This window comes from Python bivittatus, unplaced genomic scaffold (assembly GCF_059951505.1).
Source record: "Python bivittatus isolate LINGU-HERP-01145 unplaced genomic scaffold, Pbiv_v1 ctg000020_np1212, whole genome shotgun sequence".
NCBI lineage: Eukaryota > Metazoa > Chordata > Lepidosauria > Squamata > Pythonidae > Python > Python bivittatus.
In genome coordinates, this window is record NW_028277030.1 from 120276482 (window position 1) to 120292268 (window position 15787).

The 15787-nt window shown below is 41.2% G+C and overlaps 1 protein-coding gene across 2 annotated transcripts in view; it reads right to left on the reverse strand.

Annotated features, from left to right (window-relative positions):
- Nucleotides 1–15787, reverse strand: part of LOC103064951 (cullin-9) — a 70143-nt gene that overhangs the window by 20105 nt on the left and 34251 nt on the right. For both annotated transcript variants that reach the window (XM_088148002.1, XM_088147995.1), the window contains exons 18-32: nucleotides 10663–10758; nucleotides 9819–9994; nucleotides 8983–9116; nucleotides 8700–8885; nucleotides 7890–8005; nucleotides 7152–7334; nucleotides 6780–6937; nucleotides 6236–6470; nucleotides 5915–6086; nucleotides 3497–3642; nucleotides 2563–2671; nucleotides 1926–2122; nucleotides 1582–1835; nucleotides 1127–1490; nucleotides 641–781 (exon numbers count right to left, since the gene is read on the reverse strand). In XM_088148002.1, the coding sequence (XP_088004128.1) occupies nucleotides 641–781; nucleotides 1127–1490; nucleotides 1582–1835; nucleotides 1926–2122; nucleotides 2563–2671; nucleotides 3497–3642; nucleotides 5915–6086; nucleotides 6236–6470; nucleotides 6780–6937; nucleotides 7152–7334; nucleotides 7890–8005; nucleotides 8700–8885; nucleotides 8983–9116; nucleotides 9819–9994; nucleotides 10663–10758 (2667 nt within the window). The remainder of the gene's footprint in view (nucleotides 1–640; nucleotides 782–1126; nucleotides 1491–1581; nucleotides 1836–1925; nucleotides 2123–2562; nucleotides 2672–3496; nucleotides 3643–5914; nucleotides 6087–6235; nucleotides 6471–6779; nucleotides 6938–7151; nucleotides 7335–7889; nucleotides 8006–8699; nucleotides 8886–8982; nucleotides 9117–9818; nucleotides 9995–10662; nucleotides 10759–15787) is intronic.

A 15787-nucleotide genomic window follows, 5' to 3' on the forward strand; every position in this document is an offset into this window, starting at 1 on the left:
CAGCCATGCTGGCTGGGGAATTCTGGGAGTTGAAGTCCACTCATCTTAAAGTGGCCACGTTTGGACAACACTGGTATACAGAATGAAATACTTATTCTTTGCACAAAAAAATGTATACAGAAGAACTGTTTTTCACACACACACATGAGCACACATCTTCCTCCAGTAATACATTTTTAGGGATTATATTTAGATTTCTTTTTTATTTTAGTTTTACTATAACATACAAAAGAGAAAGAAAGAAAAGTACAACAGTATATATACGGATAAAAAACAAAACATTTTTATTTTCTACTTTGTTTCGTATGTCTGACTCTCCAGAAAAATTTGACCGAGCACTCTTTAAATTACTTCAATACTCATCGCACAAGGAGAGGAGACATCTGCAGAGCAAACTGCTCCAGTTATTTTAGGAAAATGGAGATTAAAAAAAAATATATAGTCATATACAGCAAGAGAGCCTCTATTAATGTGAGATTTAGCATACTTAGATTAATGGATTAACAGCTTAACCTTCTGTGACAACCCTCAGGCTTCAAGATAAAACAGGTATCTGCTCATAAGAACAAAATTCCTTTCTGGAGGTGACTAGTCAGTTTTTCAATCTGCTAAGCCTGCATTTTACAACTACCCCGCTTACCTTGGCAATGACCTCTTTGGAGGAAATTATAGAGCGGATAAAGTCAGTAGTGGGCTGCACAGGGCAATCAGAAATGGGACATGTGCAATTCAGAATCAGGTTTTGTTCAATCCGAGTAGTCAAGTATTCATTCCAGCAGGACTAGTTAAGAAAAACATAAAAATAAAAATGAAGGATGAGAAAGAAATATGGAATATTTCAACTGCAGTTTATCATGGATGAAATAATTTGCAAGAGACAATGCTATTAATAATTTGGGGACAGGGATGGAAACCTATTCCAAAATTGACAATTCTTTCATGGATATAAACACCAAGTCCAGAGCAATCTAGGGATGAATGAAATACAAGATATGTTTTTTAAAAAAATCAAGGAAACATATCTTCATCTTCTCTAACACACTACTAATGTGACATAGTAAAGGCAAATTTGTTTTTTTTTCCCTGCCCAAATACCTGTTATCAGAGTAGTAAAGGAAACTCTTACCTTACAACAGTAGTGCATGCAACAGAGAACGGGCAGACTGTCTGCTTCACTCAGCGGATTCACACACACTGGACAGTGGGTGACAGGGCTTGAAGGCGGCTGAGGATTTCGCACTTGCAGCCCTGAGGAAAATAGCAGCACGTCTTGGTCTTCTGTGTAGCGCTGAATCAGAACATCCACATTCCACTTACAGTGTATGAGCAGATGTTGAGCTATATCTGCAGTCATGCTTAGAGTATCTGACACCTTCTCCACTGTTTGGGTCATCAGCAGCTCAACTTCTTCTTGATTCATTGTGCGTCCCATAGGCAAGAGCACTGTCTCCATCAGAACCTGTTCTGTGCCAAGGCCAAAGGTATCCAATCTGACAAGAAAAAGCCTTATCAACAACAACAACAAAGGATTGCTTTCACTCTACTACTGTATATGCACAGCACATTAAAATAAAACATTACCTGTTGGTTCTATCAGAAGACGACTTTTGTTTTTGGCAATTAATGTTTTGAAAAATGAGCTGAGCTTGGCCCCGGTGAGGTGTGGTGGGCTCTGCCGAGATGTACTCCAGGATATGTGGGCTGTCCTCCTGGCGTTGGATGTAACCCTGGCTCAGCAGATGCAGGATGCAAGAGAGGACATCTGTGCTACTACAGCAAAAGTTCAAAAACTTCTGGGTACAGCCAGACTCCCGTTTCTGGCAGGCATCAATCACCTGAACAAGGTAGAAAGAATGAATGGAACTGGTCTTCCTTTTGGCTGCCAGCTGAGTTCAGCAAGGGGCTTAGGTCCCTGCATTCCATACCTTGAATACCAGGTTGTCAATATGCATCTCTTTCTCCTCCTTCAAGATCTGGACAAGGAGACAGCAAATGGTATTCCTCTTCTTCTCCAGAGCACAGCTCTCATTTTCTTCCACATTCAAATACATCTGTTTGGGCAAGAGCCACAGGCGCTGACTGGACACCTGGCCTAGTGTCCCCTCATTCAGCCTCAAAATACCTAGCAGTCAAAGAAGACAGGGACTGAGAGGAGCTGAGATATTTTTGCCTTCCTAAATGTAGCTGTATTCTGTGACATCCGACTAGGAAAGTTCTTTTTAGCTTCATCACTGAAGTTGGCAAACCAACTGATCCATGAAATCAGCTAAAAGCTTATTTAATGTTTCTTTTGTGAAGAGGCTAGAGGTTAAGACTGAAAGATCCAGGTCTGAGTCCACTCTCAGCTGTACAAGCTCACTGGGTAACTTTGGACCAGTTATTATCTTTCAGTCACATGAGCAAAAACTGAAAGAAAAAGTGCAACTGAGCTCCCAGAAGAAAGGTGAGATATAAATCTAATGTCCAGACAAATAAAAGTCACAATTCCATCCAATTTATCAGACCAACTTTACATATTGGCAATATTCCCTCTCATTTTACAGGAATGTCCTCCCTACTTACTCTGCCTCTGGGTGAGGATCCCACTCTCCTTTGTCAGAGGTTTCAGTGCATGACTTAGGAGGACAGGGGAGAGACCTGTGACTTCTAATAATGTCTCCACAGAAACTTCCTATAACCAGTGAAAGAAAAAATGAAGTTGAACATATAAAGAAAGGGTCACAGAGAAGAAAGCTATGACATCTAGTCTTCAGACCCTACTGTGAGAAATACTGCAAATTCAAGAACTGTTCCATTCTGAGATCCTAACCCATTTACAGGGATGTGTGCTACTGACAAGGGGAACAGCTCCTGACAGATTCCCAGTATAGTGTAGATAGAATCAATCCAGCCTCACCAACATTTCAGCAAAGTAACATTTCTAGTTTCAAACTTCAGGTCATACTGAAGTTATAACACTGTAGAAAATTTCAGGATACTATTTTTTTCTTCAGAAGAGGCACTGTCTCATTGAAAGGGATTCTGTACAAATGTCTGCAACTTAAATACCAGACAATAGAGCCCCCAAGCCACCTCCAGCCTAAATCAGGCAAACCATCTGGTTGAACACAAGCTGATAAACAAAAGCCACTGGCCACACTACCCTAGTCAGGGAGAGAACATCCATATCTTATGAAAAGGGAGAATCATATGTACATATCTGCATAATACAGAAATTGCCTCCAAACAGAGCAGGTCCAGAGGCAATTTCCTATCATTGATGCCCCAGTAGAAAACAAATCCTTGGGATATGCAAGGATTCATTTCCATTCTTCGATATAATGCTTTCTCTTCCATAAGCCAGAAACAGGGGGAGGGAATGGAGAGTGTGAATAGCTTTATCTACAACTATTCAATTCCTGGCATAATCAGTGTCAATAAAAGGAAAGCAGATGGACAAATACTAAGAATCAGTTTCCTATGATGTCAAGGAAATGAGAATCAAGGCAGTCAGGACCTCAGCATGGTTGAAGCACAGAAGAATGTACATTTGCAGGGTGGACACCTGCAGGATGCAGCCCTGGTACTCCAGCTCAGCATGGCCCAGCCATGTCCACTGTAAACGCTGTGGCTTTGTATGCTCCAGCCCAAAGTGGCTCCGACCTAAAAGAGATGAAGAGGTCAGTCAGAGAGGAATACACTGAAAGTTCAAAACATTTCTATAAGCCCTCAGTTCCAGGCAGGGCAATTACTGAGAGACTGCAAACTTTCCCTTTTAAGCAGCAACAATGATTACATAAGCTAATAAAGCAACATCATTTGGTAGGACCTAGGACGCATACCTTCACTATCACTAGTCCCGCCTTCTGCAGCAGCATTCTCCTTGAGAGTCATATGGCCCCCATCGTGACCCTCTTCTAAAAATCCCTTAAAAGCTATTTTTTCATCCCAGGCCTTGAGACCACATGATGGTGGGATCCTCAAGAGTACTCTTGCTATGGAGAAATGCCAAGCCTTCTGTGCTGCTTCATCTTTTGATAATTGTTGCTTTTTATCAGCTTCTAATATTTAACACAGCCCATTCTAAATTGGGCAGCCTTACTAATATATTAAATTAATTAAATCATTTTCAGGGTCACTGACATCCTGTGTACATGTCAGTATATTGCATATGCCTACTGCTAAAGGGATGTAGGCAACAGTATGTTGGCTTACAACAGAGGTTCTAGATAATGATGATTAGATTTACACCCTGCCTTTATTCTGTACAACTAAAGGTGGTTGTATTTGCATAATGCTTTCACCTCCTATTTATCCTGCAATTACAACTCTGTGAGGTAGGATGGGCTGAGAGAAACTAACATAAATAGTTGCCTCATTTACACATAAATGATGAAAAACTATAGCAAGTAGATGAATGTGTGTACCTTGGTAGAATGTTTTCTAAATATGGGAAATAGGAATAAGAGAAATTTTAAGACATACAAAATATTGGTAGAAAGATAACAGTCTCTTGTGAGGAATGAATGTCAAAAGAAATGAAAAAGGGCGGAATTGTTAAGAATGAACGGGTGCTGAATGAATGTGGACTGAATACAGACTGAATGACCAGGATGCAAGCTGTACAGTGAGGTGGTTTGGTCACAGAGAGAGAATGAATGAGGACTGAATTGCAAAACAGGTATATGAAGAAAGAGTATGTCAAGAAAAAGGGGCAACCTGAGAAAACTATTGCTGGATGACCCTGACAAGATTCTCAAAAAGAAGTGAGAATAAATAAAAAAAATTTAAAAACCATGTATGAAGCAGTGAAGGGATATATTGAAAGCAAGGATATTTTGAAGTATAAAAAGGTTGCTGAGTAGTGTGGTGTCTTTTATTTTTCTTCTTTCATGTGCAATTTCTTTTGCTATTAATTTTTCTTACTGCTTTCTGTGCTTTACATAATCCTGCTTACCTTGAAAGGGAATAGTATGATGAAAATGTATGCATGCAGAGTCATCAGACAAAGAATGGAATAAAGAGAAAGTCAGTACATCCTGCATGATCAAAATGGTTCATCTGCAGTAGAAATTAAATGGTCCTAATCTTGTACATCCTATAATTCAATCAGTTATTTCATAAAATCTTGGCTACTTATTTTTCAAGGGATCAAAGAGGTTAGCGTGAACTCAATCTTTTTGAACCAACTGGCCCATATGGAATGCTGAAAGCATGTTATCATCATAAAATGGTGGCAAAGAATTCAGCTGCCTAGTCACTTGTACAGTGAGATGGGTGACATATAAGTTTGATTTATAAATAAAATAATTAATTTGGCTGCAGCTATCCACCATTTCTTTTTCTAAGAATACCACTGGGATCTTTTTGGAGCTAGAAACATTATTATAAGCAAATATTATGCTTAAGAATGGTGCAGAGCTTTGCAACTCACTAGTTTCTTATTCATTTTTTTAAATCTGCAAGCATTTCTAATCTCAAACAATAAAATGAGGTAGGCACAAAGCTTGGCAAGTGCCAAGCACTATTCCAGTGAGCTTAGCCATGTTGGAAATTTAGGGTCTGGACAACTCTTTGCACTTTATAAAAACTGGAAATTGCAGTACTAGGCTAGATTTATGTTAACCAAATCTGATTTTTCCTTTTTAATTAGCTACTGTGTTCCTTAGTCCTATAATTGGTCAGTTCTTCCAGAGATAATAAATCTTTAAGATGGCCTCTCTAAAAATCTACTGAAAGACTTGCTATTTTTCAGAATTTCTTTAGCAGAAATCTGAAACTACTAGTTTCCAGGTTTGTGAACCCTTTCTGATTACAAAGTCTCTGAGTGAAGTGTTCTTGATTTGCTTCCCAAAAACTATGCCAGGAAGCAGTGGGACCTATAAGGAATACCCCTTCCTAACCAAATTTGGACTCAGGACACTCTTATACTCACTCTGGGTATAGAAGTCTGCAAACTTTCTCAGCTGCTGACTGAGGGAGGATGGAAAAAATCTGGCAGGGTCTTCAAGGTAGCAAAGGGGAGAGATGGTCCAACAGCGTGGAGACAAAGCCAATACCTTCACTTCTGCCTCTTCCTTCTGAGAAAATGGCTTCTCCTCCATCATCTGGGAGCAAAAGAAGATCCAGTATCAATTCTGTGGCTGACACCAGGACATTCTAGGCAACATCAACTGGACAAAAGAGATGTGAGGGGAAAAAAGCCTTTGCTTCAGAGGACTGCTTAGCTTTAGAATTATTTTTTTTCCCTGCTCACCTCACTTTCTTTCTCCTCCTCTTCACGAGTTCCATGCTGATCTAGTTCCAGCAGATGCTTGTCCAGCTGCTGCAACTGGAAAAGATGAAACTGTTGCTGCTGCTCCTCCAGCTCACTCAAGTTCTTCAGCATCTGCTGAGGGAAACGGTTGGGGAAGCAGATCCCAATGTGTTCCACTACAGCAGATTCCAGCCATGTCTTCCCTTGAGACAGAAGACGGTCTCCTAGGTAGTACCTGGAGAGGCAAGGAGTTCAAGGTGAAATTAAAGACAAGGGTCATCCATCAGCCCCACTCGTTCCCACAGTCCCTACGGTATTCCTGGAGATATAGGCTTCTTGGTTCATAAGAAGGAGCCAGGCCCCTTCAAACTACTCCTCAAAACAAAACTTAGGGCCACACTTCTGTTCTTGAGAACATCTTCATCCAGACTGAAGGACCAGCAAGATGCTTCACCACTACTGCCGAAGAGCTTTCTGTCTACTCTGTTAGTAAAAGTAGTATATTCATCCTCCTCTTCCTTCTTCCTCTCCACAAAAGCCTCACCGGTAGAACCGCTCAAAAGTGTTGGCCAACTCCAGGTCTGCTAGGAAGAGGATGGGCTCCAGGCTCCGCTGCAGACATTGTAGGGTCTCCACATTACCCGAATCTGCCCAGCTCTTTTGGATCCACCAGTCAATGTAACGAGCAAACTGCTCACTCACCTGGAAGTCAGGTTAATATGTTTGTTAGCATGATACTTGCCAATCATTTATTTAATATATTTTTATTCCTGTCACATTAAAAATTACCATTTAATAACTAATTTTGGAAGTCTCAGGTAGCCATATTCAAATTTTTTAGAGAACAGATCTGGACCTGGTGCCTCAGGTTGTACATCTCTGTTTTATGGAAATGCCTACTTGATTTCTGACTTACGTGCATGGCTGTCAGGAAGGAGAGCTGCAACAAGCCTCCAGAGAAACCATGGCATAAGGCCAGCATGAAGGAGATCTGCTGTCCAAAAAGCTCCTCCATGGCAGCACGGAGGCGCTGGTAGGTGCTGCAATATCGTTCCACAAAGTCAGGGGCCTGCCAGGAGGACTCCAAGAAACATTTCACCTGGACAACAGAACAGAAGGACAAGCAACATTTCAAGATCATAACCTTTTTATCTAGCTCAATGGGACCTCACCTGAGGAAGTTTTGTTAAGGAAGGTTTTAGTGTCAAGTCTTAATTGGATTCAAAGCAAATTTCATGCTTAATTACTATTTTGGAATATCCAAGATGTTCTACCTAAATAAACAGAAAATTATGTAAAATATTTATCTGAAAGCAACCTGGAGAGCCCAATCATGTGTTGGAAATTTCACAATAGAAATAAACTCTACCTAGCTTAGCTGGTAACCAAGTTGGAATAGATACACTCTTTTCATCTGAGAGCTTGATTCCACATCAGCCTCTCTTTGAAGCCTCAGAGTTCCTGATACAGTTCTCTAAGACTCTTTAACTTGTAACATAAACCATAAAGAAGCATGAATGATAAACTGGTTAATAGCTTATGACAGAATATATCAGCACAAAGACCTAATAGTTTGCATTAACATCATGATTCCCTTGTTTCATGCATGCAGTCACCCTCCTGTTGCTGGACACCACCTTTCAGCCATCCTTACCTGCTGCTGTACTACGTCTTTCCAGCATTGTGTGATGCCTGTCATACAGCTGGGTTTATTCACTGCTGGCTTGACAACTCCTGAGCTCAACTCCTTGTTCTTACCATTCTTCCCATCTGCAAAGTGCATGTTACACAACATCACAGAGCATTACAAATCCCTAATTTTTGGTATGACACAACAGTGATCCTTAAAGCATCTGATAAACTGACTCTCCAGAACAGGTGGAATTCTACTGCTATTTCCCCAAAAGTCTGCCCTATATAATCCCATTTATACAATTGCAGAACAAATGGAAACTCAGCTGCATCTTTAAAATTACCCCAAGGATCATTAGAAAAGTGAGTTTTTAGACACTACATAATTTCAGATTTTCTGGCTATATCCAGGATATTAGAAATGGGGCATTTTCCTTGATTGGGAAAAGCAAAAGTCTCTCCGAAGATACTAGTTTTCACCTATTCTTTGCATCCTATCAAATTTAAAATAGAAAGAAAGGAAGACAAAACAGGAAGCAAGATTTTACATTATTTCCCCTCACAGATTGTAGGAAGGAAGATTTCTGGGATAGTGAACCACTAGAGTCCCCAGGTATCTGTCTCCAACTTCCCAGGTCCTTTAGAATTTTTCTTCAGTCAAGAATTGCATGCCAACAATCTTTACAGTACATATAGTCTTACAGATAACCTATGTTCTTGTCAGTATGACCATATAATATATCCAAGGAGTCCTCTTTTGTTAACATTCTGTCAATTCTGGAAGAAGGACTGCCCCTTTTGCAGGTTATTTGTCTCAAGGGAGGGCACTCACTGGATTTAACAGGAGGCTTCAGCTCCTCAGGTTCAGGGCCAGTAGAATCCACATGCACCAGCAAGTGGCTCAGACGGCGAACACGGGAATTGAAGATGGAAGCTCGGCTCATGGAATTCCGGGCTGCCGCCAAATTTTCCAGGTATTGAGTTAGTAGCCATGACATGGGGCTGATGCCACTAGAATCTGGAAAAACAGAAAGACAGTTAACATATATGCTTGGAAAGGGGAGGGATGGGCAAGCCTGATTATCAAAAGACCTGTGCTAGGAAGCACCCAGTACCTGGAGAAGTAATACTCTGCACCAAGGGAGTGATCAGGGCCTCCCAACAGGTCTTGCCTAGAGCCTGTGCAGCCTCATCATCAGGAAGGAAGCGATTGGCAAATACTTGCTCATGGCGCAAGGCGCTGTTCAATCTGCAATAGGAAAGAGGTGCAGCCTAAGCTGTGTGTGTGTGTGTGTGTGCTTTTTTGGTGACAAAGAAACAAATCAAATTAAATCCTATCCAATTTATTTGGATAGAAACAAATAAATTCCATAATGTAAAGAAAAGGGATATGGTGAGGAAGCAGAAGCCTGGATAACAAGATACATATGTTATCTGTTGTGAGCCGCCCAGATTCACTTAGATGAGATGGGTGGCCATACAAATCATATCAAATCAAATAAAAAGATAAATAATACATATTGTGATGGGCAGTAGAAATAACTTTGAGGAACAGGAGGAAAAGCTGCAACCAAGGCAAAGGTCAGGTAAACAAAATCTGAGCCCGGGGCAGAAATGTAATTTGAGAAAGCGTCTCAGACATCATCCTCCCTAGTTCTCATGAAGATAAAGGGAGGGAGGTGGGAAGCGCATTCAGACTTATAAGATCCTGTTACTGTAACCTTATAAAAACATCAGCATTCATAACTCTGGCATCCTAGTCCAGTCTACTTTGAAGGGCTGACACAAACTGATGAGTAGGAACACGGGTATCTTAGGAATATTGGCCTACAGCAGCGATCATCTCTATGACTTGCAAAAACAGCTCTGGGGCAGACCCTGATCCCTAGGACATCTCCCCACCTGCAGCCCTGAGAAAAGGACAGAATAATTCTGTCAGAAAAGGCCTGACCTGTTGAAAAGCTGTAGCAGCTGCATCCGATCTTCTATGATTTCCTGGCACCAAGTATGTGCCTTGGTAGTGTAGAAGAGATATGTACGCCGGCACAGCTGCTCTCTGAAGATGGGCCAGAAGGTGGGCTTGGGACCTAGCACCTCAATGCCACGCACTCGTGTGTCAATGCCACCCTGTAAATAACACAGCTTTCTCCAATGAGGGAATACTTTTTATATTGTCAAGTAACTCCCTGTCTAATATACAGGTTCCTTCCAAAAGTATTTCCATTTATTGCAGAGCATTCAATTTTTATAGTTGGACAATGCTTCTCATATTGCTAGCAAAAACCAGTATTCTGCCAATTAGAAAATTGCAATTATTTTCTTTTGTAGGAGAGCCACTATTATCCTTTCAAAATGAGCGTTCTTATGTATGGATTGTGCAATAAAGGAATGCCAGAAGTCCAATGTTTTCAAAGAAAAAATAAAGTAAATAAAATTCTATACAAAAATGCTGCATAAATGAGCAGTTAACATAACGTGATTAAGCTGAAAAGAATTTGTCATTCATCATACTGTATAGCAAACGTTGCCACTTATATCTTCTCAGGCACTCATGCAATTATAATCCACCTAGCCAATGAATCTATTTTCTGTAAGAATCATAACATTTTCCCAGGTATAAACTACAGTGTGTCAAATTACTGTTTGGAAAATAAAACACTTATGAAAAGCCCCACTAATCTGAGGAAAGACCTGTTTTGATAACAGATTTACAGGAATGTGTCAAAAGCTACTGGGATAGTCAAGCACAGCTCTTTAGTCTTTGCTTTGCTACAGGATTCAACACTCAGACTTACCTGTTGACAGCGCTTAATTTTGATCTGTATAATTGGCCAGAAGCGGACCATATTCTCCAGAAGAACTACCCTGTTAGCTGTAGGTAGGACATTCACCTGTTAGAAAAGGAGCCAAAGTCTCATCAGGATACAGAAATGCAAATGGAGACAGCAATCTGCCTTTTTGTGCAGAAGAAAATCACAAATCAAATTTCTCTGCACTTTCTACAGATGTAATGAACTAATGTAATGCTTTTCTCAACATAGATAAAAAGTATGGAAGGTTATAATGCTCACCATATAAGAACAGCACAAATGCATTTAGTAAGAAAGGGGAAGGGGGGTACTCCTTTAAGTCTGAAGTGAGAAAGTTTGTAAATACAAGATTGTAGAACACCTGTCCGTTCAACTAAGGCTGAGTCTTAAGGGACAGGAAAGACATCATCCATCATCAAGAGCAGAAGAACATCCCTTTTGTCAAGGCTGGGAGCCCTTCCTCAATTATTTTGAAGGCAATTTAGAACAAAAACATTATAAAACATATCTGATTAAATCTTCCCTACCACCAATAGCCTTTCTATTGTATCTGTAAACCCTGGTCTCTGAGCCTTAGCATTAACACTGAGAATAATCCTATAGAATCTTTCAGTAAAACCACCATAAATATGTTTGAGACTACATGTTGAGCTACAATGTGGCATTTAAAACACAGCAATAATGCAGCTCCAACTTTATTTAACCTAATAGTGGGGAGGGGAATCCTCTTGCTTGCAGAAACTCTTTTGATTACTTAAAAGTTTAAGAGGTGTCAAGTTCCAGCAAAAATCAGTTATGTATTACAAGGATATTAGCAGTGGGGCAGTAGAAAAGAAGTGGACAGACATGATTAAATGTCCAAGAAATTAAGCTTCCATTGTCATATTTATCCCTTAAGACATTCAGCCACTGCAAATAAGTTATGTACAGTATGTGTGTACAAAATCCAAATGTACTTCCACATTAATAAGCTTTAGCTTTAACCATGCACATATACATCTCAGTATTTAAGTAACAGTTATTTGCTTCCAAAGTTCAATCATCTGTAACTCTGGTTCATTGGCTAGGTAGCAGTTCAGAGAGAAACAATTCTGTACCTAAAATGAGTGCCACTGCTAGCCAATATAGCAATAGTAAGCCAGACAAATGTTTTCACTCAATATATGGCAACTTTGTCTGTTCAGTAGGATATAAAACAAAAGCAGCGGAGTACAAAGCTATATCAAATTATGTCCTGAATATATATTTTATCCAACATGGCAGATATTTCAATTGTGTGGTTTAAGGAAACCAAAGATGGTTTGGAGGGTCCTCAGAATGAATCAGCCAAAAGTTGCTTGTATACATGCACAAATAGGTTCTTAATTAGACATGGGTTCTCATAAAACAGTTTGCAGATAAGATTCACTATAAGTGCTGCTCCTTAAAATGAACAATTCAGTTCCTCTGGACCTTGAATTGCTTCATTCAGCATTCAGCCTCTTTCCACATATTCTGCTGTTGTAGGAATAAGTGACTGTAGGAGTGACAGTTTTTTTTTTTTAGTGTTCAGTAGCCAAAGGAAGGGAAGCTGATATAGGTGAACAAGAGACAATAGGTTTGCAAGGACCAGAGTGGCAGGCAATAACTCAAAGGCACTGTGAGCCAATTAGAGATGATAAAAAGCAAGTCCTCTGTATCTTGCTCTCCTATCTCACAATTACAAAACACCCAACAATAAAAGTAGCTAAGACAGGACAGGGATCTCTGCACTGTGAGCTCACCCATCTATTGCTAGACCCAAATCCCTGGTCGGTTGTCAAGGTAGCCAGGGAGGTGATTTGTGGCTGGGTCCATGCTGTTGTGTTGGCCTCCTTGAGGGAGGGGGTGATGCCTCCATCCCTGAAAGAGGCAGTGGTACAGCCCCTTCTCAAGAGGCCATCCCTGGACCCAATAGCCCTGGATAACTATTGTCCCACCTTCAACCTTCCCTTTTTAGGGAAGGGTGTTGAGAAGATGGTTGGACTGCAGCTACTGAGGACCTTGGAGGAAGAGGATTTTCTAGACTCATTTCAGTCTAGGATTTAATGCAGAGACAGCCTTGGTTGTGCTTGTTGATGACCTGAGGTGAAGTCAGGATGGAGACAGCGCATCCATCCTTGCACTTCTTAATCTCTTGGCAGCTTTCAATATCGTCAACCACAGTATCTTTCTGGATTCACTCCAGGGTTGGGAATGGGGGCACCATTTTGCAGTGGTTCTCTTCCTTCTTTCGGGGTTGGTTCCAGTCACAGTTGAGGGGGAGAGGCCACTTGCTAGGACCCTCCTGTGTGGAGTGCCTCAGGGTTCAGTGCCCCTTTCCCTCCTATTTAACATTTTTGTGATAGTGCTACTGGTTTGGGGTTCAGTTTCATCAGCATCTTTCAAATGCAGGCCAGCCAAGTGTGGCTGTCAAAGTCCTGTTCCTGTGCCCTCTGGGGGAGATAGGTGGCATATAAATTTAATAAACAAACAAACACATCAGATTTGATCAATCATACCAAGACTGAGTGTCTGTGCTTGTTGAGGACCCCCAGATCCAGGGAGATTTCAATTTTGATCTTGGGTGGGCTTGCACTTCCCCACTTAAGGGCAGTACACAATCTGAAGATCTTCTTGGACTCACAGCTCCTGCTTGGTGAGCAGATGGCAGCTGTGGCCAAGATGCCTTTGAACAGTTTCATCTAGTGTTCCAGTTGCTCCCTTTCCTGGATAAGGAGGCCCTTCAAATAGTCACTAATGGCCTAGTCACCTCACAGCTCAACTGTTGCAATCCACTCTGGAGGGCTGCCCTTGAAGACCAATGAAGCTTCCATTGGTCCAGAATGCAGCAGCACAGGCAGTGAGGGGTGCGCTTTGGTATGCCCATGTGACAACTCTGCTCTATAAGCTGTATTGGTTACCGGTCTGCTTCCGGGTGTAATTCAAGGTGCTGGTTAGGACCTATAAAGCCCTACATGGCATGTTGTTGTTCAGTCTTTAAGTCATGTCCAACTCTTTGTGACCCCATGAACCATATGGCGCCAGGCCTTTCTGTCCTTCACTGCCTCCTGGACTTTGCTCAATTTTATGTTCATTGCTTCAGTGATGTTATCTAACCATCTCATCCTCTGCCGTCCCCTTCTCCTTTGCCTTCAATCCTTCCCAGCATCAGGGCCTTCTCCAAAGAGTCCTCTCTTCACATTAGGTGCCCAAAGTATCTGAGCCTGAGCTTCAGTATCAATCCTTCCAATGAGCAGTCAGGGTTGATTTCCTTTAGGATTGACTGGTTTGACCTCCTAGCAGTCCAAGGGACAACTAAGAGTCTTCTCCAGCACCACAATTCAAAGACATCAATTCTTCAGTGCTCAGCCTTCCTTATGGTCCAGCTCTCACAGCCATACATTGCTACTGGAAAAACCATAGCTTTGATTATGTGGATCTTTGTCAGCAAGGTGATGTCTCTGCTTTTTAATATGCTGTCTAGGTTTGCCATAGCTTTCCTCCCAAGGAGCAAGCGTCTTTTAATTTCATGGCTGCAGTCTCCGTCTGCGGTGATCTTAGAGCCCAAATAAATGAAGTTACTGCTTCCATTTCTACCCCTTCTATTTGCCAGGAACTGATGGGTCCAGATGCCATGATCTTAGTTTTTTTAATGTTGAGTTTCAAGCCAGCTTTTGCACTCTCCTCTTTCACCCTCATCAAGAGGCTCTTTAGTTCTTCTTCACTTTCTGCCATTAGGGTGGTATCATCTGCATATCTGAGGTTGTTGATATTTCTCCCTGCAATCTTAATTCTGGCTTGTGACTCTTCCAGCACGACATTTCTCATGATGTACTCTGCATATAAGTTAAATAAGCAGGGTGACAGTATACAGCCTTGTCGTATTCCTTTCCTTATTTTGAACCATTCAGTTGTTCCATTACTGGTTCTAACTGTTGCTTCTTGGCCCATGTACAGATTTCTCAGGAGACAGGCAAGGTGGTCTGGTACTCCCATCTCTTTAAGAATTTGCTACAGTTTGTTGTGATCCACACAATCAAAAGCTTTTGCATAGTCAATGAAGCAGAAGTAGATGTTTTTCTGGAACTCTCGTGCTTTCTCCATGATCCAGCAAATGTTAGCAGTTTGATCTCTAGTTCCTCTGCCTCTTTGAAACCCAGCTTGTACATCCAGTAGTTCTCGGTTCACATACTGCTGAAGCCTAGCTTGCAGGATTTTGAGCATAACCTTGCTAGCATGTGAAATAAGCGCAACTGTGTGGTAGTTTGAGCATTCTTTGGCATTGCCCTTCTTTGGAATTAGAACATAAACTGACCTTTTCCAATCCTGTGGCCACTGTTGAGTTTTCCAAACTTGTTGGCATATTGAGTCCAGCACTTTAACAGCATCATCTTTTAGTATTTTAAATAGCTCAGCTGGAATACTGTCATCTCTGCTAGCTTTTTTCTTAGTAATGCTTCCTAAGGCCCACTTGACTTCGCTCTCTAGGATGTCCAGCTCAAGGTCAGTGACCACACCAGCGTGGACATCAGGGACATTAAGATCTTTCTTGTATAGTTCTTCTGTGTATTCTTGCCACCTCTTCTTAATCTCTTCTGCTTCTGTTAGGGCCCTGCCTTTTTTGTCCTTTATCATGCCCATCTTTGCACAAAACGTTCCCTTGATGTCTCCAATTTTCTTGAAGAGATCTCTAGTCTTCCCAATTCTGTTGTTTTCCTCGATTTCTTTGCATTGTTCATTTAAGAAGGCCTTCTTATCTCTTCTTGCTATTCTCTGGAAATCTGCATTCAGTTGGTTATATCTTTCCCTTTCACCCTTGCTTTTCGCATTCCTTCTTTCCACAGCTATTTGTAAAGCCTCATCAGACAGCCACTTTGCTTTCTTGCATTTCTTTTTCTTTGTAACGGTTTTAGTTGCTGCCTCCTGTACAATGTTATGAACCTCCGTCCATAGTTCTTCAGGCACTCTGTCTACCAAATCTAATCCCCTGAATCTATTCATCACCGTCACTGTGTACTCACTAGGAATATGATTTAAGTCACATCTGAGTGGTCTAGTGGTTTTCCCTACATTCTTCAATTTAAGCCTAAATTTTGCAATAAGAAGCTCA